A 21,798-nucleotide genomic window follows, 5' to 3' on the forward strand; every position below is an offset into this window, starting at 1 on the left:
AAGCCCAGCCCCCAAGGCAGCCCCCAAGGGACCCCAGTTCTCTGACCCTGGCCGGGGATGGACCCGGCCCGACGCCAGGTGCCACCCAGCACCTCCGTGCAGATGCCACCTGGCACCCGGCACCGACGGTGGCCGTTCCCATCCCGTGTCCCCATCCTGTGACACCCGGTCTCCCCTCACCACAGCCTGTGGCCACCCCGGGGGCTGCCGAGGCAGCGTGCCATGTGGGTGCTGCACGTTGGGGTGCTTCATGGGTGCTGGGTGGGGGTGCTGGGCATTGGGGTCCCACGTGGGTGCTGGAGGAGGCTGGAGACTGGGGTGCCATGGGGGTGCTGGTTAATGGGGTGCCATGTCGGTGCTGGGGGGGGTGCTGAGTATTGGGGTGCCCCATGGGCTCTGGGGGGTGCTGGACACTGGGGTGTCCCATGGGTGCCAGGGCTCCGGCTCCCCCCCACCCCGAGGTCCCCAGGCCTGGCCACAGCCGCCCCCTTTGCACGCCGTGTCCCCTCCTGGCGTCCCCAGGGACCGGCACAGTCATCCCCCCCCCCCCCCCACCGCGGTCCCGCTGGCGTCACCGCGCCGTGTGCCCGAGAGCGGGTGACGTCAGCAGCCGCTGGTGCCCCACGTCACGGTCCCCCCTTCTCTCCCCCCCCCCCAAAACCGGGCGCCAGTCCCGGGCCGGGCGCCCGCTGCCCCGGGCAGGGCCGGCGCTGGCCGATGGCTCCCAGCTGTGCTCCCACCGCTCCCGGGAGCCGGCGGCCTCGGCGGTCCCGACCCGCTCTCTGCACCCCCCCTCCCTCCTCTGGCAATTCCGGACTTCCCAGCTCCTGGCCTGATCTCGCTGCCTGGCGCAGCTGGAGCTCGGCCCGGGGACACCCGAGCCAGGGTCGCCCCGGGGGGGGGGGGTGTGCGTCAGCCTCAGGGTCACCCAGTCCCTGGGTCGGCACCCTGGGTGCGTGGGAATCCAGGATGCTCCAAGTTCACCGATTTCCCGAACCGACACCCCTGGATCCACGGGAACTGGGAGCTGCAAAGTCACCAAGCTCCGGAACCGGCACCCCTGGGTGCATGGGAGCCTGGGATGCTCCAGGGTCACCGAGTTCCCTGGATGGCACCCCTGGGTGCATGGGGAGCTGGGGATGCTCCAAGGTCACCGAGCTCCCCGGATGGCACCCCGGGTGCATGGGAGCCTGGGATGCTCCATGGTCACCGAGTTCCTGGGCTGGCACCCCTGGGTGCATGGGAGCGCGGGATGCTCCAAGGTCTCCGAGCTCCTGGGCCGGCACCCCTGGGTGTGCAGGAGCCCGGGATGCTCTAGAGTCCCCACATCACTGGTGGGTGATGCAGAGCGCTCAAGAACCCTGGCACCGCCGCGCTGGCCCCGACGCGGCCATGCCACAGCGAGGACGAGCCTGTTCCCCCCCTCCCAACCCCACCCCCAGGGGACAGGGTACAGGCAGCACCCATCAGCACCCATGGCACGCAGAGAGCCTCAAGCCAGGCCAGGGCACTGCCCACCCCAGAATGTGTGTGTATGTGTTTGGGGGGGCAGGGGGGGCACAGAGGCCCTTTGTGCCACCGCACCCGGTGTCACTGGCACCCTTTGTCCGGGACCGCGTCACCCTTTTGTTCTGCTGGGGACGGCGCGGTCGGCACCCATGTCCCAGCCGGCTCCAGCGATGTCTCCTCCAGCTCCAGGTCCCTGTCTGCCTTGAGGGGCGCAGGGCACCCCGAGCTGGGCCGGGGTGCCGGGCAGGATGGCGGGTGCCAGCAGCGCCGGATGGGTGCTGGGGCCTGCGCGGTGAGGCAGGAAGGGTCCTGACCCCCCTTTACGAGCAGGGCGGAAGCAGGATACGGCCCATGTCCTGCCTCGCTCCGGGTTTTCCTCCGGCGATGCCAAGCTCCCGGCTGGCCAAAGCCGGAGGCGGAAGGGCCCTGGGGTGGGGGACAGGCGGCGGTGACTTAGCGCGGTGACACACCATGGCGCTGCCGGCTTGCCGGGAAGAGCGGACACGGGGAGGGGGCCGGGGTGACAGGGAGCGATGGAGCGATGGGAATGGGGAGGGATGGGAATGGGAATGGGGAGGGACGGGGATGGATGCGGATGGGGGGATGGGGATGGGGATAGGGATGGATGGAGAGAAGGGAATGGGGAGGGATGGAGGGATGGGAATGGGGAGGGATGGGGATGGATGGAGAGATGGGAATGGGGAGAGATGGAGGGATGGGAATGGGGAGGGATGGGGATGGATGGAGAGATGGGAATGGGGAGAGATGGAGCGATGGGGAGCGATGAGGAGGGCTGGAGAGGACAGAATGGGGCAGCGGGGTTAACAGGGGCAGCGGGGTTAACGGGGGGCTGTAGGGTTAATGAGGGCGCAGCGGGGTGGGGCAGCGGCGGGGGAGAGGGGGTAGCGGCGGCAGAGGGGCAATCGGTGGGGTCTGGGCAGCAGGCGGCAGTGGGTGCTGCGGGGCGGGCGACAGTGAGCGCAGGGGGCTGGGGGGGGGGGGAACACGCTCCCGGGACCCCCCCTCCCCCCGTCCCCGTTCCCAGGCTCCCCCCGTTCCCAAGCTCCCCCCCCCCCCCCCCCGTTCCCACCCCCCCCGCCCCGCGCCGCGGCCGCTCCTTCCCGGAAAGGTCCCCGCGGCGGGGGCGGGCAGTGTCACGGCCGGGCCCGCGGCCAGCGCGGGATCCTCCCGCCGCGGGGCTGCCCCGTTCCGGCCCGGGGGCCGCCCCGTCGCCGTAGCCGCCGCCGCCGCCGCCGTCGAGCTCGTTAAAAGGCGCCGGGGGCGGCGGCGGCGGCAGCAGCGTCGCAGCGGCTCCCGGGCCCCGCCGTGCCCGGGCCATGCGCCGCGCGCTCCTGGCGCTCGTGGCCGCCGCGTGCTGCCGTCTCGCGTGGCCGCGCGCTCCCGCCGCCGCCGCCGCCGCCGCCGCCGCGCCCGGGGCCGTCGAGCTCCGCCAAGCGGCCGCGCCCGAGTGTCCCGTGACGGCGCCGCCGCCGCCGCTGCTGCCGCTGCCGCCGCTGCCGCCGGCTCCGAGGAGAACCAAGGTACGGCCGGGCCGGGCCGAACCGGGCCGGGATGAACCGAGACGGGCTGAACCGGGACGGGATGGGATGAACGGCGCTGGCACGGACTTGAGTGGGCTGAACCGGGCTGGCACGGACCGGGCTGGGATAAGACGGAGCCCCGGGATGAGTCGCCGGCTCCTGCCCAGCGCCGGGCCGCTGCCCCGGGGGGGCGGCCAGGCCCCCCGGGGTAGGACCGGGCACGGTGGGGCACCGGGCTGGGGTCCCCCCGCTGCACCCTGCCGCCCAGGACCCCGCTTGGAGGCCCGAGGGTGGCGGGGGACGCTGGCTCAGTGACAAGTGACACTGGTGGGGGCTGGCATGAGCCCCAAGGGTCGTGAAGTTGGGGGGGAGGGGGACACTGGCAGGGCTGGTGTGGTGACAGGGGACACCAGAAGATGCCGGCATGGGGTGATGGGGTGATGGGGGGTGACCAGCTTTGAGCTGGCACAGTGACAAGGGACAACAGCGCGCGGTGGCCCGGTGCCTGGAGGCCACCGGCAAGGACGGCTACGGCAATGGGGAAGGGGAAGGGGCTGAGGCGGGCTGGCGCCGTGCCCGCGCCGCCCTCCCCCAGCGCCCCGCGTGCCCCCCGGCAGCGCTTCGCCTCGGTGCCGCGCTACGTGGAAACGCTGGTGGTGGCCGACGAGTCGATGGCCCGCTTCCACGGCGCGGGGCTCAAGCACTACCTGCTCACGGTGATGGCCGGCGCCGCCAAGGCCTTCCGGCACGCCAGCCTGGCGAACCCCGTGGAGCTGCTGGTGACGCGGCTGGTGGTGCTGGGCGAGGGCACCCCGGGGCCCCCCGTCACCTCCAACGCCGCCGAGATGCTGCGCAACTTCTGCGAGTGGCAGAAGGACCTCAACGACCCCGACGAGGACAGTCCCCTGCACTTCGACACAGCTATCCTCTTCACCCGGCAGGTGGGTGATGGGGGGGGTCAGGTGATGGGGACTCAGTGGGTCTGGATTGAAGGGGGGTGCATGTATGGCATGGTGGGCTGCTGGTTGGAGGGCTCCTGGGGTGTGTCCCAGGGTGCTGTGGTGCTGGCTGGGGTCTCTGGGTGGCCCCTATGGGGTTTGGGTGCTGGCTGGGATCTCCTGGGATGTGTCTCTGGGTGGTGTGGTGCTGGTTGGGGTCTCTGGGTGGCCCCTGTGGAGTTTGGGTGCTGGCTGGGGTCTCCTGGGATGTGTCTCTGGGTGGTGTGGTGCTGGCTGGGGTCTCTGGGTGGCCCCTGTGGAGTTTGGGTGCTGGTTGGGGTCTCCTGGGATGAGTCTCTGGGTGGTGTGGTGCTGGCTGAGGTCTCTGGGTGGCCCCTGTGGAGTTTGGGTGCTGGCTGGGGTCTCCTGGGATGTGTCCCAGCGTGCTGTGGTGCTGGCTGGGGTCTCTGGGTGGCCCCTGTGGAGTTTGGGTGCTGGCTGGGGTCTCCTGGGATGAGTCTCAGGGTGGTGTGGTGCTGGCTGAATTCTCTGGGTGGCCCCTATGGAGTTTGGGTGCTGGCTGGGGTCTCCTGGGATGAGTCTCAGGGTGGTGTGGTGCTGGCTGAATTCTCTAGGTGGCCCCTATGGGCCCATTGGGTGTTGGCTGGATCCCTGTTGCAGGGTGTTTGGGTGCTGGTTGGGATCCCTTGCGATGTGTCCCAGGGCTGTAGGGTGCTGGCTGGGGTGTGGCGTGGAGGGAGGCATCATGATGCTGGTTGGGATCTACGAGACGTGTCCAAAGGTGTTTGGGTGCTGGCTGGATTCCTGGGTGACCCCTAAGACATTTAGATGCTGGATGGGGTCCCTAGACACCCCTGGGTGCTGGCGGGGGGCTTCTGGCAGGGCACCCCCCATCCTGCCCCACCACTGAGCCGCGGCGTTGTGTCCCCCCCCCCCAACCAGGACCTGTGCGGCGCGGCCACCTGCAACACGCTGGGCATGGCCGACGTGGGCACCGTCTGCAACCCCGCGCGGAGCTGCTCCATCGTGGAGGACGACGGGCTGCAGGCGGCCTTCACGGCCGCCCACGAGCTCGGTGAGGCCGCGGGGAGGAAGGGGCGGGGAGGGCGAGGCGCCGCGCCGCCGGTGCCGGCGCGGGGGGCCCCCGGATCGAACCTTCGCGCCGTCCCAGGCCACGTCTTCAACATGCTGCACGACGACTCCAAGGCTTGCGAGGAGCTGAACCGCCGCTCGGGCTCCTCGCGCCGCATGATGGCCCCGGTGATGTCCTCCGTGGACCCCGACGAGACGTGGTCCCCTTGCAGCGCTCGCTTCATCACCGATTTCTTGGACAACGGGCACGGTAGGACGGCGGGGAGGAGAGCCGCGCCGGCGGCGCGCCGCTCGCTCCCGGGAAGCCTGACGGCCTCTCCGCCGCCTCCGCAGGTCGCTGCCTCCTGGACAAGCCTCCGGAGTGGTTGCGGTTGCCTTCGGCGCTGCCGGGCAGCGAGTACGACGCCGACCGGCAGTGCCAGCTCGCTTTCGGTCTCGAATCGCGTCACTGCCCCAGCCCGCAACCTCCCTGCGCTTCGCTCTGGTGCACCGGCCACGTCAACGGGCGCTCGCTGTGCCAGACCAAGCACTTCCCGTGGGCCGACGGCACGCCGTGCGGCTCCGGCAAGATCTGCCGCAACGGGCTGTGCGTGAGCCGGGGCGCCGCGAAGGCTTTCGATGTGAGTGGCGCCGGCGGGGGTCGAGGCCGGGGCGGTGGGGAAGGGAGGGGGGGGGGCAGGCAGCCGCGGCGAGCTGGGGTTTCCTGACGCCGCCCGGTTCGCTCTCGCCCGCAGACGCCCGTGCACGGCGCCTGGGGGTCCTGGGGCCCGTGGGGCGAGTGCTCGAGGAGCTGCGGCGGCGGCGTGCGCTTTTCCCGGCGGGCCTGCGACAAGCCAGCGCCCCGCAACGGCGGCAAGTACTGCGAGGGCAAACGGGTCCAGTTCCGCTCCTGCAACGTGGACGCCTGTCCCGGGACCACCCGTGAGTGGGGATGGGGAGGCGGGCGAGGGGCTGGCGGCGCGGGGTCCTCCCCCCCCCCCTTCCAAACGCCGGCGTGTCTTAACCCTCGCACGCCGGAGGGGGCGCGGGACACGGCTTCGGTGGGAAAACCAGCCTGAGCCGTGGAGATCAGGAGGCTGCAGAGGGATTTTGGGGTCTTCCCGAGCGCTGACTGGTGCCTCCTCCCCTGTCTCCCGCAGCTCTCACCTTCCGGGAACAGCAATGCGCCGCCTACAACTACCGCTCTGACCTCTTCAAGGGCTTCCCGGCACCCATGGACTGGGTGCCGCGCTACAGCGGCGTCGCCGAGAAGGACCAGTGCAAGCTGACCTGTCAGTCGGAGGCGCTGGGCTACTACCACGTGCTGGAGCCGAGGGTGAGCGCCGTGCCTCCACCACCCACGGGTGGGCGGGCGCCCCGGGCTGCCCCGACGGGGCCGGGCCGGGTGCTCACGCCGCGCCGTGCTCGCAGGTGGCCGACGGGACGCCCTGCTCCCCCGAGAGCACCTCGGTGTGCGTGCAGGGCCGCTGCATCCCCGCCGGCTGCGACCGCGTCATCGGCTCCAAAAAGAAGTTCGATAAGTGCATGAAGTGCGGCGGTGACGGCTCCAGCTGCACCAAGGTCTACGGCTCCTTCGCCAAAGCCCGGTAAGGGCTTGGACGGCTGCGGAGAGGGCGCCCGTGGGTGGCGCGGCTCCGGTGCCGCCGGCTGCCCCGCGCACCCTTGGCTCCGTCCGACCCCTTCTCTTCCTTCCAGCTACGGCTACAACGACGTGGTCACCATCCCGGCGGGAGCCACGCACGTCCTCGTCCGGCAGATCTCGGCGGCGGGCGGCGAGGACGTTTTCCTGGCGCTGCGGCGGCCGGACGGCGCCTCCCTCCTGAACGGCAACTACGTCTTGGTGCCGTCGGAGACGGACGTCAAGCTGGCCGGCGGCGTCACGTTGCGCTACAGCGGGGCCACCAAGACCGTGGAGACGCTGGCCGGCCGCGGGCCGCTGCAGCAGCCGCTGGTGCTGCAGGCCTTGGTGGTGAATGAGCAGCGGGCGCCACGGCTCAAATACAGCTTCTTCGTGCCCCGGGCAAAGAAACACCCGTCGCCGGCGTGGGAGAAGCAGAAAGCCGAGATCCTGGAGATCTTGAAGAGCCGCCGACGCTCCAAGTAGCCCCGGGGAAACCTCAGAGCAGGCTAATGGCGCCTCCGCGAGCCGGGCCGGCGTGAGGCCGTGGCTCTAGCGGACGCCCTCGGTGTCCGGGACCGACCGACCCGGCGCGGCCCCGGGCGGGACCGTCAGCCCCGTTGCACTGAAGCACCTATTTATTTGGTTATTTATTGCTCGCTGGGAGCGGGGGCATCACTCGCGGCGCAGCGGCGGGCGGCTCCCTCGGCGCCGCCTGAGCCCCGCCGGGCTCGGGCCACGCGTGGGACGAGCCACGACACGCAGCATAACCGTGTCTACCTCAGCCCCCTCTCTCCGGCCGCGTCCCCCCACTCCCCGGTGGCCCTCTGCCAAAGCGGGGCACCTCTCCTGCGGGGGGGTGGGCAGCAAAACCGAGGTGTTCTCCCTGGATGGGGTGTCCTCCCCTGGGCAGGTCTCAGGGTCCCCTCCGCACCGCTGTCACCCCACCGGCATCGCCCCAGGCTGGTGCCAGGTTGCTGCCGGCTCCGGCCTTCACGCGCAGCGCAGCTATTTGAGCTATAATTTATTACAGGACGCCCCAAAGCCGCAGGCAGGGCCCGGGCGAGTCCGCGGGCGCCTTTTCCCCACTCCGTCCGAGAGCTGCGGCCTCTCCTCCGCGCCCGGGGTTTGCAGCAGAATCGCGCACGATTATTTAAAGCTATTTATGGAGCCCGCGCGTGTGGTTTGTGGTCGTTGGCGCCGTCGTGCCGGGGCACAGCCTGGCACCGGGAGCGTAGGGCTGGCCCCCCGCGCGCAGCTGGAGCCCAGCAGCTGCAGCCTGCGTTAACCCTCTGCTAATCCACCCACAGCCTTAGGGTGCTGCCGAGTGCATCCCGTGGGACCCAGGCGTCCGGGCAAGCGCTGAGCCTGGCAGGCCATGTTTTCACAGCGTCTCCGGACTTGGCCGCATCTAAGGTGGCAGCGTGGCCCTTGGGATGTGGTGAAAGGGCCGATCTGGCTCCTGGGGCAGCGGCCACCTCAGCACAGCCAGGTCTCTACCCCAGTTGCCACAACCCGGTGCCAACTGAGCAACCCTATGGGAGTGACCCAGCCTCCGGAGCACCCCTGTGCTCGCCCAGGGCGTCAGGGCGCTCCAAGAAGCGGGTGCCAGCCGCTGATCCCCTGCACCAACAACACAGGGCAACCACCAGTCTTCCCTGGCAAGGGACTTTATTGGGTGCTTCCTCCCGGCTGGGCACAGCCCTTCCCGGCAGCCGCGGGTCTGTGCCCGTCCCCAGACATTGCACGGGGGGCTGCGGAGCTCTGGGCAGCAGGAGCTGGGGGTACGCAGTGCCCGAGCCTCGCTACTAGCCTGCCCTTGAGAGCCCCAGAGATGTCCCAGAGCAGCAAACCCTTTTCCTGGGTACCCAGCAGCACCTGCCGGCAATCCAGGCTTGGGTGCCTGCCATGCCAGAACCAGCAGGACGGGGTCCGAGCGCCCACGTGCCCGGCGCAGCGGCTCTGGGCAGCCTCGGTGCTGCAGACTGTTGCCCGGCGGTGGGCCCAGGGCTCACGCTAGCAGGCCCAGAGGGGGCAGAGCCCCATAGCGACCCTCGCTGCAGGCTCTGCGACCCGACCGCAGCAGCCCCGCGAAGCCGCCGGCGCCGCGTTAAGAGCGTCCCCCTCCAGCTACACCAGCCGACGGGCGCGCAGAGCTCACACGTCGTAGTCGGGCAGGTAGCTGTAAGCGGCGCCCGTGCCCGACGGGGCGCTGCAGTTCCACGGGAAAAACCAGCAGATCACAAAGCCTGGAAAAGGAGGGGGAAACGGGAGCAGACGCCTCAGCGTTGCCAAGTCTCTGCTCTGGGCTATTCCCGCCTTGGCATCCCGGGACGGGGCACAGCCACGGGGGGAAAGTCCTGAGCCCCCTACACCCTGGCACGCACCTCTGCCGAACACCTCCCGCAGCAGCGCGAGCTTGGGTTTCCGGCTGTGCGCCACGTCCCGATTCGCCTCCTTCAGCACCCGGTTGCGGAGCTGCTCCAGGGGGGTCTCGTCCGTGATGATCGACGTGACCTGGGGGGCGAGAGGGGGACGGGGGATGTCACGCGCTCGCGGCCGTCCCTCAAGCTCCTGCCGGCGCTCCCCCCAGCGCCTCCGAGCCCGCCTCGCTCCCCAACTCACCTGGTCGTAAAATATGACGGTGACGAACGCCCCGAAGAGGACGGACTCCACCAGCAGGACGACGCAGTGAGCTCTAGGAAGACGGCAGCAGATCAGCACTAGGGCAAGGGCCAGAGCCGACGTGGGGCAGCCCAGGGCTGGTCCCAGCGGCGTAGCTGGTGTCCAGGACCCACGGCTGCTGCCTGGGGCTGGGACCCAGGCGTCCCGCCACAGCGCCGCGGCGCTGGATCCTCTCCTCCCCCGCCTGACATAAGCTCCTCTGCGGAGAGGACGCGCACGACCCCGCAGTGCCCCACACTCACGTCCGGACCCGGTTGTTGGGGACGTCTCTTCCCACTGCCGCCACCGTCCCCGCTGCACTCCTGTCTGTCGGCCACAGCCAGGCAGCCAGCACCAGCCCCACGGCGTAGAGACTGGCCAGCCCTGGCACAGAGCAAGAATGAGGGCACGGGCGGCAAACACCTCCTCCCGACCCACACCGCACGTCCCAGGGACCAAGCAGGGGTGGAGCCTGCTGCCACAGGGCTGGGGACACCAATGTGTCCCCTTTGGGACCCCAATAGGCCATGGGCAGTGCCAGGACCGCCCCTTCTCCGCTGGAGCAGTCCAGAGCCCCAGGAAAACCTCCCTCCTCACCATGTCATCCAGAGGGGTTGACGCTACCCAGCCCCGTGCTCAACCCTCCAGGCAGCCCGCTCCTTGCGGCCGCAGACACCAAGCCACAACTGCAGAGCCCGGCCACGGGACCCAGGAGTTCGGCTACCCCACGCAAGGACTGTGTCTGTGCCCTCCCCTCCAAGAAAAAAAAAACACCACTTACCAGTATAGAAGAGGAACTGGATGAAGTATTTCTGGTTTAACTCTCCAACACAGTTGTTAATCCTACAGGCAGACAGACAAACAGGCAGCACAACAGGTGTGCAAGCGGTAACCAGCCCACAGCGCAGAGCAGAACAGGCCTCACCATCCCCAGCCCCCTCCCTAAGACACCCTTAAGGTCTCACGGGGCAAGAACAAGACCCTGCGGACCCAGCTGCACCCACAGGTCTCTGCCGCAAGCCGCAGCGTGATGCAAGGGCTCTGCTGCGGGGGCTGGCAGCACCCACGGGGCAGCTGGCACCTACCAGGGACAGTGGTGGTCCATGCGGCGCACGCAGCGGTGGCAGACGCGGCAGTGGTGGGCGCGGGGCGGGCGGTACGTCTCGCAGCGGTTGCACACCGTCCAGTCCTCATTGCTCTGCGGCAGAAGAGACAAGAGCTCTGAGCAGGGGCAGAGGCGCAGCCGCCGGGGTCGGGGACGGCGCGGAGCCCCAGGGGACAGGGCGTTAAACCCAGCGGACAAACCGCAGGGGCTGAACGCAGCGCGAGAAGAGCGGACGGACGTCGCACCCAGCGCTCTGCCGGCTCGGCGACGGCACCCCGCGGCTCCCGGGGCAGCCGAGCGCGGGCACGCCAGGCTAACCCCTGCTGAGCCGCCACCTTTGCACCCTCCCAGGGAGACTCACCCGCTCGGCCTTCCGCTGGGCGCCGCTGCGCAGGTCCGAGAAGTCGATGGCGGTGGCGGGGAGGGGAACCACGCCTGGGGGGGGGGGCACACGGGACCATGAGAGCCCTGCCGCGGCGCGAGGGGCTGCAGCGAGCCCTCCCCAGCAGCCCGGGGTAGGGGGAAGCCGGGCAGGCGACGGGAGAGGACGGCGGCGCTCACCGGGGTCGGCGAGGACGGCGCGCGCGTGGCAGGCCAGCAGCAGGAAGACGACGAGGTTGAAGGCCACGGCGTGGAAGGGGCACCACAGGCTGCGGCAAGGAGAGCGCGAGCGCTCGGAGCAGCCCCCTTCCCCCCCCCCCAAAGGCCCATGCGCCTGTCGCCACGGAGCCCAGCACCCCAGGGTGCCGGCTGGGCTGCGATGCAGGGACACGCGTGCGTGTGACACGCGTGGGGACACGGGTGACAGGCACCGCGTGAGCAAGGAGAGGACACACACGCATGCGTGACGGGCACCGTGGAAAGGGGACGCAGCGACAAGCGCTGCACAAGCCAGGACCGACGTGGCCTCCCCAGGCCCCCTCCGGTTCCGGGCACCCACGGGCCCGGTGGCCGCCGTGGCCCCCCGCGCCCCCTCCCGGATCCCCCCCCCGCCATCTCCCCCCCTGCGACCCTCCGGCGCCGGTCCCCCCCCCCCGCCACCACTCCGGTCCCCGAAGCAGACCCCGGGCAGGGAAGCCGGACGCCCCCGGCGCCGGTATCCCCGGGGCGGCGGCGCACGCTGCGCCCCCGGTAGGCCCCCCGCCGCCCGCGCTACCTGCCCCGGAAGCCGGGCTGCAGCAGGACGTGGGTGAGCACCACGTAGTCGGCGTAGCCCACGCTCAGGTAGGTGAGCAGCAGGCACAGCGCGCCGCACGGGTCCCGCCCGCACCGGCCCGGCGCCGCCGCCATGGCCGCCGCCGCCGCCGCCGCCGCGCGCAGCCCCGCCCCGCCCCGCCCCGCCCCTTCCGGCTCGCGCGCCGCGCCCAATCGGAGCGCCCGGCCGCGCTGACATCACCGGGGAGAGGCGGGGCCGACGCGCGGAAGGGCGACCGGAGGAGGAGGGGTGCGCTTGGGCCGTTGCCGCGGTGACGGGGCGCGGGGGGCGGGGCTTGTTCGGGACGTGCATTTCCCCCTCCCCCCCAGGGGCGGCCCCCCGATGGCCACGCCCCCTCCTGCCGCCCGGGGCGGACCTCCGATGGCCACGCCCCTTCCTGGCGCCCGGGCCCCCGGCGCGTGGCTGTCCCCTCCCTCCCGGTGACCTGCTCGAGCCGTGAGTGGCCCCCGGCCTTGGGGACCCGCGTCCCCTCCCCATCTTGGCTCCCCCAGGGCCCCGCGTCCCGCCTCCTGCCGCCCTCTGCCTGCAGGACCCGCGCGAGGGCGGCAGCGGCTGCCAAGCGGCCCCTTTAAGGGAAAGGGCCGCCCCCTCCGCTAGGCGACGTCACTCCGCCCTCGTCACGTCACTCCGCCCCTCGACGTCACCGCGCCCCGCCCACGCCCGCTCCGTTCCGAGATGGCGGCGGCGGCGGCGGCAGGGCGGGGCTGAGGCAGCCGCCGCGAGCAGGTACCGGCGCCGCGGCCGCCGCCCGGGCAGCGGCGGCGGAACGGGCCCGGCCCCGGCGGCGCGAACGCCCTGCCCGGTGCTGGGAGCTGCCTCGGCCCCGGGAGAGCGGCCCCGCGGGGAGCCCCGCGCTCCTTGGCGAGGCGGCCGGGGGCGGCGCCGGAGGAGCCCCCCGGGGCGGGGGAGGGCAGGAATCGGAGCCGGGAACCCCCCAGCCGGCGCTGGGGCTGCGGTAGGGGCCGGAGTCCCCTCACCCCAACCGGGATCGGGGCTGGAGTCGTGTCACCACCCCCTCCCCCGCCACCTACCCCCGGGATCGGGGCCGGAGCCTCCACTCGCCCCCCCGGGATCGGGGCCGGAGCCTCCACTCGCCCCCCCGGGATCGGGGCCGGAGCCCCCCTGGATCAGGGCCGGAGCCCCCCAGGATCGGGGCTGGAGCCAGCACTCATCCCCGGGATCGGGGCCGGAGCCCCCCAGGATCGGGGCCGGAGCCAGCACTCATCCCCGGGATCGGGGCCGGAGCTTCTCCGGGATCGGGGCCGGAGCCCCCCAGGATCGGGGCCGGAGCCTCCACTCATCCCCGGGATCGGGGCTGGAGCCCCCCAGGATCGGGGCCGGAGCCTCCACTCATCCCCAGGATCGGGGCTGGAGCCCCCCAGGATTGGGGCCAGGGCCCCCACTCATCTCCGGGATCGGGGCTGGAGCCCCCCAGGATTGGGGCCAGGGCCCCCACTCATCCCCGGGATCGGGGCTGGAGCCCCCCTGGGATCCAGCCCCTAGGATCGGGGCCGGAGCCACCGCGGGGTCGAAGCCGGGCCAGGGAACCGGACTGGAGGTGGCCGAATCCCTCCCCGCGGGACCGTGCCGTGCCCCGGCTCCCCCTAGGCCTGACGCTCTCTCCCCGCTCTCCCGCAGCGTTCCCGCTCGGATACGGCACGCCCGCCGGCGCAGCGCCATGCAGCCTTCCCACCGCAGCAGCCACGAACCGCCTCGCGCCCCGGTGACCGGTGCCGCGCAGCGAGGACCGAGGAGGCAAGGCCGGGGGCACGCCGCGGCTTCCGGGCTTCGCGGAGCGGCTCGCGCCCCTGCGGCGTCGCGGCGGGGTTGGGATGGGGGGACGGGACGCCCTCCTGCGAGCGCCGCGCTCACCCGCTCGCGGTTGCCGCCCCGGCAGGTAGAGCTGCTTCGGCGCCCCGTGCCGCGCCGCTGTCTCCGGCCACCATGCTGCGGCGCCTGCTCGACCGGCCCTGCACCCTGGCCCTGCTCATCGGCTTCCAGTTCGCTTTCATGGCCTACTTCTCGCTGGGCGGCTTCCGCAACCTCACCTCCATCTTCGGGCGTGAAACCAGCCCCGTCTTCGACTACTCCCGCACCCACGACATCTACGCCAACCTGAGCCGCCTCCTGCCGCGGGAGCCTCTCCGCAGCGACCCTGCGCAGCCTCTGCCCTACTGCCCCGAGCGCTCGCCCTACCTCAGTGAGTGGGGGCGCAGGGGGGGTGGGTGAAGGGGAGCAACCAGCTTGCTGGCTGCTGTCGCAAAAAACGGGGTGGACACACACACACACACACACACACACACACACACACACACACACACGTGCTCGCTTTGTTCTCTTGGGAAAAACGGTGCTGCAGTGGCCAAACCGGAGCTACTGCAGCTCTCGGAGCCTGAAGGTTACCGTGATGCCCTCAGCATGGCTCTGAGCGGAGGGAGCTTTTGGCCTGAGTTGTTGGACTTTGCCTGACCTCACCTCTGCACCCTCTGGCGTGCTCTGTGTGCTCTGGCACGTTAGCGATACCTTGGCGAGACCCTCCCAGGCGGTGCCGACTTGCCTGCAGCTCTCTGGACCTGCCCCGCTCTTTTTGGAGCAGGCGGAGCGGAGAAAGCACTTGCCGGATGGGTGACAAAACCCCTGGAGGAGTCCGGGAAAGGGCTGGCTGCTGGCCTGGAAGAACAGGTTTGGCAGGAAGGGCCGGGTCAGCTGCCTAGGAACAAGGTGTGAAGCTCAGGGCGATTTCGGGGTGCCAGCTGGTTTGGGAAAGCCCACCCCGGCGCGAAGCTCTGCCATCGTCTCTGCTCTTTCTGGTGAAACGCCACCCCGGGAGGCTCTGGGAGCTCGCGTAACCTTGGGGTGTCCTCACCTGCTGCCACCCCTGGAAGCACGCTGCAGGCGAGGGGGACAGCACGCGCGGGACGTCGTGTCCGGGGCGCTGGGGGTGGCGCCGTGCGCGCGTGGGTGCCGATTGCTGAGCGTTGGTGCCAGCCCTCTGCGCGTCCTCTCACGCAGTCGGCCCATTGACGGTGAGTTTCAGCCGGGTGCCCACGCTAGAGCAGATCCAGGTGAAGAACCCGGCTGTGAGCGAGGGCGGCCGTTACCAACCCTCCACCTGTGAGTCCCGGTCCCGCACGGCCATCATCATCCCGCACCGCAACCGCGAGACCCACCTGGGCCACCTGCTCTACTACCTGCACCCCTTCCTGCAGCGCCAGCAGCTCCAGTATGGCATCTACGTGGTGCACCAGGTGAGCCAGGCTCCTTGGCCACCCGCTGGGTCTCGAGCGGGCACCGGGGGCTCGAGCAGGCGCTGGGTTTTGGCCGACACTGGCCCACATCTGGCTACTTTCCTTCGCAGGCGGGAAACTCCACCTTCAACCGAGCCAAGCTGCTGAACGTGGGGGTGAAGGAGGCGCTCAAGGACGAGGAGTGGGACTGTCTCTTTCTCCACGACGTTGACCTCATCCCCGAGAACGACCACAACCTCTACACGTGCGACCCCTGGAACCCCAAGCACGTCTCCGTTGCCATGAACAAATTCGGCTACAGGTGAGCGGGTACGGCCCCTCTGCTGCCTGCGCGCCGTGGGATGCGGGCACACGGGGAGGCGAGAGCGCCGGTCCCATCACCTCCGTCTTCCTGCTTGCCGTGGCCGCCTCTGGACCCCCTCTTCTGCGGGACAGGAGCCCCGTGCTCAGCGGCTCTCCGCTCTCTCCCCAGCCTGCCGTACCCACAGTACTTCGGGGGAGTCTCAGCTCTCACCCCCGACCAGTACATGAAGATCAACGGTTTCCCCAACGAATACTGGGGGTGGGGTGGTGAGGACGATGACATTGCTACCAGGTGAGGTGCCGCAAGGCCTCCGCGTGCTGCTGGCTGCCTGTGCATGTGGGCCTCCGTGGCGGCAAGCTTGTGCGGTGGCAGGCTGCCCTTCCCCGTCCCTTCTTGTCCCTCGGGGTTCCCCTTGGGCTGAGGGGCTTCCTCCTGCTGGCTTGGCACTGCCCCGTCCCTCCCGGCTGCCCCTCCAGCCCCTCACCACGTCTCTCTTCTCTCACCCCGTGCTCTCGGGACACGCTGCATGTCCGTGTCCTGCTAGGAGGCACCGACTGCTCAGGTAGGTCCTCAGGGCAATGGCGCCGGGAAAGGCGGCGTCCGGCGCCGCTCCAGCGTCCTGGAAGGCTCTCGCGCCGCGTTCCCGCACGGAACGGACATATGGGTGCGGTCGCTGCTGTGCTCGAGGGTGGCAGAGGCAGGCAGGTGGGACGCAGGCGATGCCCTAGCTGCCTGGAGCAGCGCTCGACGGTCGCGGGCGCGCGGCGGGACGCCGCCGTGACGCGAGGCGGCCTGTCCCGCAGGGTGCGCCTGGCCGGCATGAAGATCGCCCGCCCGCCCATCTCCATCGGCCACTACAAGATGGTGAAGCACAAGAGCGACAAGGGCAACGAGGAGAACCCGCACAGGTCAGGGGCCGCGGCTCGGAGGCGCCTGGGGCAGCCGCGGGGGCCGCGCGCTGACGCTCTCCCTTCCCTCCAGGTTTGACCTGCTGATCCGCACCCAGCGCATGTGGACGCAGGACGGGATGAACTCCCTCACGTACACGCTGCTGGCCAAGCACCTGCACCCGCTCTACACCAACCTCACAGTGGACATCGGGACGGACCCGCGCGCCGGCCAGGGCCGCAAGGGGCTCGCGCCCGGCCACGAGGGGCAGAGGTACCAGAGCAGCTCCAGCCTCTTCAGGCAGGAGATGCTGCGCAAGCTGCCCCGCGCCACGATGGGATGGGGGACCCAGGGGCTGTATCTGCCCAACGTGCTCGGCCAGGCCTTGGCCCCACGAGTGTCTCCAGGGCCCACGGGCCCCACGCGCCGGCCTGGGAGCGGCGCAGTGGCTAATAGCACCCAGGGCGATGCCAACGGAGCGAAAGTCAACGCCCCCCCCCGCACTGGGAGCCAGCCAGCGCAGCCCAGAAGCTTTCAGAAAGGGCAAGTCTGACCCGGACCCTGCACCAGCCGTGGCGGGGGTCGATGCCAGCTTGGCTGCGGCAAGAGAAGGGGCCGTTCCCACAAAGGGGGGGAACCAGAGCTTGCCGCAGGGCTCCCGCTAGCCGACGGCTGTCACTGGACCCCCCCCCCCCTTAACAAAGACTTGCTTGCTGCGAACCAGCTCTTCCTGGTGTCAAGGAGGGACCCCCCCCCAAAACGAGGGACCCCCGTTTGCCCCGGGGGAAAGCTGCTGGCAACGGGGGCTGGTGCCTGGGACTGCGCAGGGGGAGGTCGAGCTGGCGTCGAAGCCGTGGCGGCTGCCTGGGACTATTGGGGGGGCGCTGTGCCCCACGCCTCGCCATGGGGCGACACGCTGCCGGGTGCGTGCAGGCGAACCGGGGCCTGGGAGGCTGGTCTGGCCCCACTCTTCCCGAGGCCTGTGGCCAGGGCGCGCGTGCCTCAAGCCAGTTGCCGGCTCTGCTGCCAGCGTGTGGTTATTTATTCTATTTATGAGCGGCTCCCTGGACCTTTCTAAGGGTTTTTCAATTAAAAAAAAAAGAAAAAAAAACTTGTCCTACAGCTGCTGGACTGGTCGGTGGTGGGAGAGGGGAGAGCTGGGCTTAGGCAGCCTCAGCCTGGCTCTGCCGCCCCTCGGGGACGCAGGCGTCACAGCAGGAGGGGAGCAGGGATGGGTGCCCCAGCCAGGTGCCTCGGGGAGGCCGGTCCCAGCTCAGCACGGCTGCCCCAGGAGCCGGCTCACGGCCGCCTTGGCGCTGGCGATGCAGTCGTTGACGGAGACGCCGGCGTAGGACGCCCCGACGACACTCAGCGGCAGCCCCCGTTCCGTCAGGTACCGGCCGATGCTCTCTGCGGGGAGACGGGGAGGTCGGAGCCCCTGCGGCGGCGGCGGCAGCGCCACGCCACGGCCCCTGGCCTTACCTGTGCGGCGCCAGTGGCCCAGCGTGTACTGGGGGATGCAAGCCTGCGGAGGGAGCAGCGGGTAAGCCCGGATCCCATCTCGGAGCCGTCGCCCCCGGCGTCTCGGAGGCGGCCCGCGCTGGCGGGTGCTCTCACCCACCTCGTGCACCTTGACGATGGAGCGGGACGGGGCAGCCTCGAGGCCCAAGTGCGCCCGCACGGCGTCCTGCGCCCGGCGCAGCAGCAGGGCCGGCGCCGCAGCCGCAGGGTCCCCGAAGCTCTGCGCGAACCAGGCGCCTCCCAGCATCACCTACGGCACCGGTGTGAGGCCCCCGCCGGCAGCCCGGCCTCCCCACCTCGCCCCGCGCCGGCCTCGCTCACCGTCAGCCGCAGCGAGGCGGCACCCGGGCGGTCGTGCTCCGGGAAGGCCACCGAGTCGTAGACGATGCCCAGCACGGAGCTGTCTTCGGACGAGGGCACCAGGTGCCCAAAGCCCTGGGCGGGAAGCATGAGCGGTGAGCCCGGCGACACGCAGCACGGAGCCCACCCTGCAGGTGCCGGCGCAGCCCGGGCTCCAGCCTCACCGTGACGGGCAGCTCGGTGCCCTCGTACTGCAGGTTCACCACGGCCACCGTCACAGCGGGGATGTGCCGCAGCTCCCGGGCGAGCGGCTCGGCCTCGGCGGGGAGCGCCTCGGCCAGGGCTGGAAACACCAGAGACGTCAGGCAGGTTCCCCCCTGCCTTTCGCCGCGCGGGGGACGGACCCAGGCGTCCGGGCCCCTCTACGGCCCTACCTGCAGCCGGGATGGCGCTCACCACGTGGTCGGCTGTCACGGTGCCATCCGTCAGGACGAGCTGGGTCGGCGGGGTGGGGGGGAAGGAGGCATGAGAGCAGCCCTCCCGCACCGGGGAGGGGACGCCCGCCGCGGGGCTCTTACCTGCCAGCCGCCGCCGGGCTCCCGCTGCAGGCGCCGCAGGGGCGCGCGGCAGCGCAGCTCCACGCCGCGTTGGCGCAGGAAGGCGGCCAACGCCTCGGCCAGGCTCTCCATGCCACCCCGCAGCGACCACTGGCTCCAGCGCTCGGCCCGCGCCCGCCGGCTCAGCGCCGACTCGGCCCCGGGGTTTTTCCCTGCGGCACGGAGAGGCCAGTTTGGTAGCCGCGTGCCGCCGCCCGGAGTCGGCGGTCGCGTTGGGGCGGCCGCCCCGGATCCCTGCGCACCGTGGTAGCGGTGCAAGCACGTCCGCGCGCCACAGGTAACGGTACTGAGGTGTCCCCTGGGGGTGGCACTGCCACGGTGCCCACGTGCCGCAGCCGGCGACGCCAACGTGTCCCCCCAGATCCCCGCGCGCCGGGTCTCACCTCGGCCCAGCAGCAGCCCCAGGAGGACAGAGCGCCGGCGCTGCTCGGCCTCGAAGAGCGGGGGGAAGCACGAGCGCACGCTCAGCGCCCGGCAGTCCCCGGCGAACACCCCTCGGCACAAGCTGTCCACGGCGATGTCGGCCACCTGCGGGGACGCAGCAGGCTGAGGACGGTCCCCGCCCGGCCCCGCGGGCCCCTCTGCCTTGCTGCGGGGCCTTGATAAGCCGCCGGCGCTATCGCCCTACGCAGGCCCCCACCTCCTCGCCGAAGCGCCGCTGGACGAAGGCGTGCACGGTCTCATCGGGCTGGGTGCCGGCGGGTGCCAGCAGGTCCTGCAGGCCGCTCCAAAATAGGGCCCGCGAGAAGGGCGGCACCGGCCGGAGAAGTCCCCTGCCAGGACGCCAAGGTGAGCCCAGGAGCTGGCCTGGCCTCGCAGGGTGGCACCGCTGCCGAGCACCTACCCGAGGCCGGAGGGCAGCTTGTGCAGAGCCCCGCGCACGTAGAGGAAGCGGTTCCTGGAGGCCGGGTGGTCCCCGGGGACGGGCAGGACGTCACGTTCGAGGCCGAGCTCGGAGACCTGCGAGGAACGTGGGCCGGATGGGTCCCGGCACGGCACCCATGAGAACCCTAGAGTCCAGAGTGGGGCTTGGGTGCTGCTGAGGGGGTGGGATCTGCCCCCTGGAGTAGCTTCAACCCCAGCACCCTGCGCCCCCCCCAGGTACCTCCTAGGCCCTGGCACTCTGCACCCATGCACCCCTCTGAGGTATACAGCACCCAGGGACCCCCAGCACCCTGCACCCAGTCCCAGGGACTGCCCTGACCCCCAGTACTCTGCCCCAGAGACCCCATCCCCGGGCACCTCCTGACACCCTCAGCTCCCTCCACCCACCCCCAGAGACACCCAGGGTCCCAACGCCCTCCACCCATGCACCCATGGACCTCCAGCACCCTGTGCCCAGCCCCACGGACTGCCCTGACCCCCAGTACCCTGCCCCAGGGACACCCCCCTCCCCAGCACATTACACCCAAAGACTCCCCTGACTCTTGGCATCCTGCACCCAGCCCCAAGGATTCCCCCCTCCCACTCCCCACCAATGCTGGTACCGTGCATCCAGCCCCCCAGGGCCCCCCTGTGCTCCGGCACCCAGCACCTTTCCTGCCACAGAGACCCCCCCCACACACACACGTGCGCGCGCACGACCCAGGAGCCCCCTACCATGTGCAGCGTGTCCCTGCCCACGACACCCGCAGGGCGGATGCCCCGGGGTCCATGCTCGAACAGGGCCCCATCCTCGGTGCGGGTGGACTGGAGCCACCCGCCCACGCGGGCGCTGGCTTCCAGCAGCACTACCTGGACGGGAGCAGCTGCCAGGGCCACCCCGGGATGCCGGAGGCACCCCGGGGACCCCGCAGCCACTCTGGGGACACCGCGGCTACTCTGAGAATGCCCTGGCGATGCTGTGGCCGCTCAAGTGACCGCAGCCACTGCGGGGGCCGCCGTGATGAGCGCAGCCGCTTTGGGGACATGAGGGCCACCGCAGGGAGAAACCAGGGCACCCAGGGGATCATGGCCACGCTGGATACCACCCTTGGGGGAGCACAGGGGGAGACACCAGGGCCACCCCGGGGGCGCCACAACCACCCTGAGGGTCTCACCAGGGCCACCACGGCCACCCCAGGGACCACAGCGACCTCAGGGAGACACCATGGCCACTCCACCCCAGGGACCACGGCCACCCCGGGGGCACCACAACCACCCTGCGGGTCTCACCAGGGCCACCACGGCCACCCCAGGGAGACACCACGGCCACTCCACCCCAGGGACCACGGCCACCCCGGGGGCACCACAACCCCCCTGCGGGTCTCACCACGGCCACCCTGCGGGTCTCACTAGGGCCACCAGGGCCACCACAACCACCCTGCGGGTCTCACTAGGACCACCAGGGCCACCCCAGGGAGACACCACGGCCACTCCACCCCAGGGACCATGGCCACCCCGGGGGCACCACAACCACCCCGCGGGTCTCCCCGGGGCCACCAGGCCCCCCCGGGGGCACCACAACCACCCCGCGGGTCTCCCCAGGGCCACCAGGGCCACCCCGGTGGCACCACAACCACCCCGCGGGTCTCCCCGGGGCCACCACGGCCACCCCGCGGGTCTCCCCAGGCCCCCGCCGCCCCCCCGCTCCACCTTGGGCGCCTGGGGGCTGCGAGCCAGGTGGTAGCAGGCGGCCAGGCCGCTGATGCCCCCGCCGACGACAGCCACCGTCCGCGGCATGGGGCAGCCGGGCGGCCGGAGCCGGGTGCCCGCCCCGCGCCGCGCCCGCCCGGCCCCGCCCCCGCCATGGCAGAGGTAGGGGGCGGGACCAAGGCGCTCCGCGCCAATCGGAACTCGCCTCCGCTCTGATGGACAAGCGCTGCGATCGCCCGGACGGCGGCCGCGCAGGGCCAAAGGGCAGCGGGGAACGGCGGCGCGCCCGCGCCCGCCCCCACCATGGCCCCGCCCCCTGCTCCCCACGCCCCGCCAGCAGCAGACAGGTCTGCCCCTCATTGGCCCCGCCCATCGCGACAAGCCCCTCCCCATCAGCTAGGCCCCGCCCCTCCTGGAATAAGATCCTGGGGCATATCCCCCCACCACCGTGGGCTCGACACCTGCCCCGCCCACAAATCCCGCCCCCTCTGCCACTGTCCCCGCCCCCAAGCATACCGACCCCCTGGGCTCTGCTGCTGCCCCTAAGTCCCTCCCCCTCTGCCATTAGCCCCGCCCCTCCATTTAGCCCCACCTCCTATGCATTAACGCGCACATATCCCAGCCCCCACTGCCCCATGTCCC

At 71.1% G+C, this 21,798-nt stretch overlaps 4 protein-coding genes across 7 annotated transcripts; 2 read left to right on the forward strand and 2 right to left on the reverse strand.

Moving 5' to 3' along the window:
• The first annotated feature begins 2,846 nt into the window (after positions 1-2,846).
• ADAMTS4 (ADAM metallopeptidase with thrombospondin type 1 motif 4) lies at positions 2,847-7,889 on the forward strand. The gene is made up of 9 exons (XM_062597631.1): positions 2,847-3,050; positions 3,668-3,991; positions 4,952-5,084; positions 5,181-5,351; positions 5,435-5,721; positions 5,836-6,022; positions 6,241-6,416; positions 6,512-6,687; positions 6,797-7,889. The coding sequence occupies exons 1-9, from the start codon at positions 2,847-2,849 to the stop codon at positions 7,203-7,205; spliced, it is 2,067 nt and encodes a 688-aa protein (XP_062453615.1). The 3' UTR covers positions 7,206-7,889.
• Positions 7,890-8,383: 494 nt separating this feature from the next.
• On the reverse strand, positions 8,384-11,779 carry LOC134152502 (palmitoyltransferase ZDHHC3-like). The gene is made up of 9 exons (XM_062597931.1): positions 11,645-11,779; positions 11,050-11,138; positions 10,850-10,923; positions 10,469-10,581; positions 10,165-10,226; positions 9,647-9,767; positions 9,345-9,417; positions 9,107-9,236; positions 8,384-8,968 (listed from the first exon to the last, which is right to left on the reverse strand). Exons 1-9 carry the CDS (start codon positions 11,776-11,778, stop codon positions 8,877-8,879), a joined length of 888 nt encoding a protein of 295 aa, XP_062453915.1. The 5' UTR covers position 11,779; the 3' UTR covers positions 8,384-8,876.
• A 302-nt stretch (positions 11,780-12,081) lies between these two features.
• B4GALT3 (beta-1,4-galactosyltransferase 3) lies at positions 12,082-17,249 on the forward strand. 4 transcript variants are annotated; one of them, XM_062598157.1, is made up of 8 exons: positions 12,082-12,139; positions 13,343-13,459; positions 13,602-13,904; positions 14,717-14,952; positions 15,063-15,253; positions 15,425-15,547; positions 16,060-16,164; positions 16,238-17,249. In XM_062598157.1, exons 3-8 carry the CDS (start codon positions 13,649-13,651, stop codon positions 16,695-16,697), a joined length of 1,371 nt encoding a protein of 456 aa, XP_062454141.1. In that variant the 5' UTR covers positions 12,082-12,139; positions 13,343-13,459; positions 13,602-13,648; the 3' UTR covers positions 16,698-17,249. The 4 variants fall into 4 exon arrangements, with proteins under 4 accessions (XP_062454141.1, XP_062454140.1, XP_062454143.1 ...); XM_062598156.1 differs by lacking the exon at positions 12,082-12,139 and adding an exon at positions 12,322-12,430; XM_062598159.1 differs by lacking the exon at positions 12,082-12,139 and adding an exon at positions 12,542-12,659.
• PPOX (protoporphyrinogen oxidase) lies at positions 17,152-21,282 on the reverse strand. Its single transcript, XM_062598155.1, has 12 exons — positions 21,157-21,282; positions 20,182-20,316; positions 19,427-19,542; positions 19,223-19,355; positions 18,966-19,110; positions 18,544-18,734; positions 18,400-18,460; positions 18,190-18,308; positions 17,987-18,100; positions 17,766-17,915; positions 17,627-17,669; positions 17,152-17,554 (listed from the first exon to the last, which is right to left on the reverse strand). Exons 1-12 carry the CDS (start codon positions 21,241-21,243, stop codon positions 17,418-17,420), a joined length of 1,431 nt encoding a protein of 476 aa, XP_062454139.1. The 5' UTR covers positions 21,244-21,282; the 3' UTR covers positions 17,152-17,417.
• Positions 21,283-21,798: the final 516 nt, after the last annotated feature.

Source organism: Rhea pennata, chromosome 31 (assembly GCF_028389875.1).
Source record: "Rhea pennata isolate bPtePen1 chromosome 31, bPtePen1.pri, whole genome shotgun sequence".
Taxonomy (NCBI): Eukaryota; Metazoa; Chordata; class Aves; order Rheiformes; family Rheidae; genus Rhea; species Rhea pennata.

Bases quoted from the DNA above. Each gene is read 5' to 3' on its own strand.
- ADAMTS4 (XM_062597631.1), top strand. From the start codon at position 2,847: ATGCGCCGCGCGCTCCTGGCGCTCGTGGCCGCCGCGTGCTGCCGTCTC. The intron at 5,085-5,180 runs GTGAGGCCGCGG...GCGCCGTCCCAG, and splicing joins CACGGCCGCCCACGAGCTCG to GCCACGTCTTCAACATGCTG. The intron at 6,688-6,796 runs GTAAGGGCTTGG...TCTTCCTTCCAG, and splicing joins GGCTCCTTCGCCAAAGCCCG to CTACGGCTACAACGACGTGG.
- LOC134152502 (XM_062597931.1), bottom strand. From the start codon at position 11,778: ATGGCGGCGGCGCCGGGCCGGTGCGGGCGGGACCCGTGCGGCGCGCTG. The intron at 9,418-9,646 runs GTGAGTGTGGGG...CCGTCTTCCTAG, and splicing joins CCCAACAACCGGGTCCGGAC to AGCTCACTGCGTCGTCCTGC. The intron at 9,237-9,344 runs GTGAGTTGGGGA...CTCGCCCCCCAG, and splicing joins CCGTCATATTTTACGACCAG to GTCACGTCGATCATCACGGA.
- B4GALT3 (XM_062598157.1), top strand. From the start codon at position 13,649: ATGCTGCGGCGCCTGCTCGACCGGCCCTGCACCCTGGCCCTGCTCATC. The intron at 13,905-14,716 runs GTGAGTGGGGGC...CCTCTCACGCAG, and splicing joins CGAGCGCTCGCCCTACCTCA to TCGGCCCATTGACGGTGAGT. The intron at 16,165-16,237 runs GTCAGGGGCCGC...CCTTCCCTCCAG, and splicing joins AACGAGGAGAACCCGCACAG to GTTTGACCTGCTGATCCGCA.
- PPOX (XM_062598155.1), bottom strand. From the start codon at position 21,243: ATGCCGCGGACGGTGGCTGTCGTCGGCGGGGGCATCAGCGGCCTGGCC. The intron at 19,356-19,426 runs GTAGGTGCTCGG...GCGTCCTGGCAG, and splicing joins AAGCTGCCCTCCGGCCTCGG to GGGACTTCTCCGGCCGGTGC. The intron at 17,670-17,765 runs GTGGGTGAGAGC...CTCCCTCCGCAG, and splicing joins CCATCGTCAAGGTGCACGAG to GCTTGCATCCCCCAGTACAC.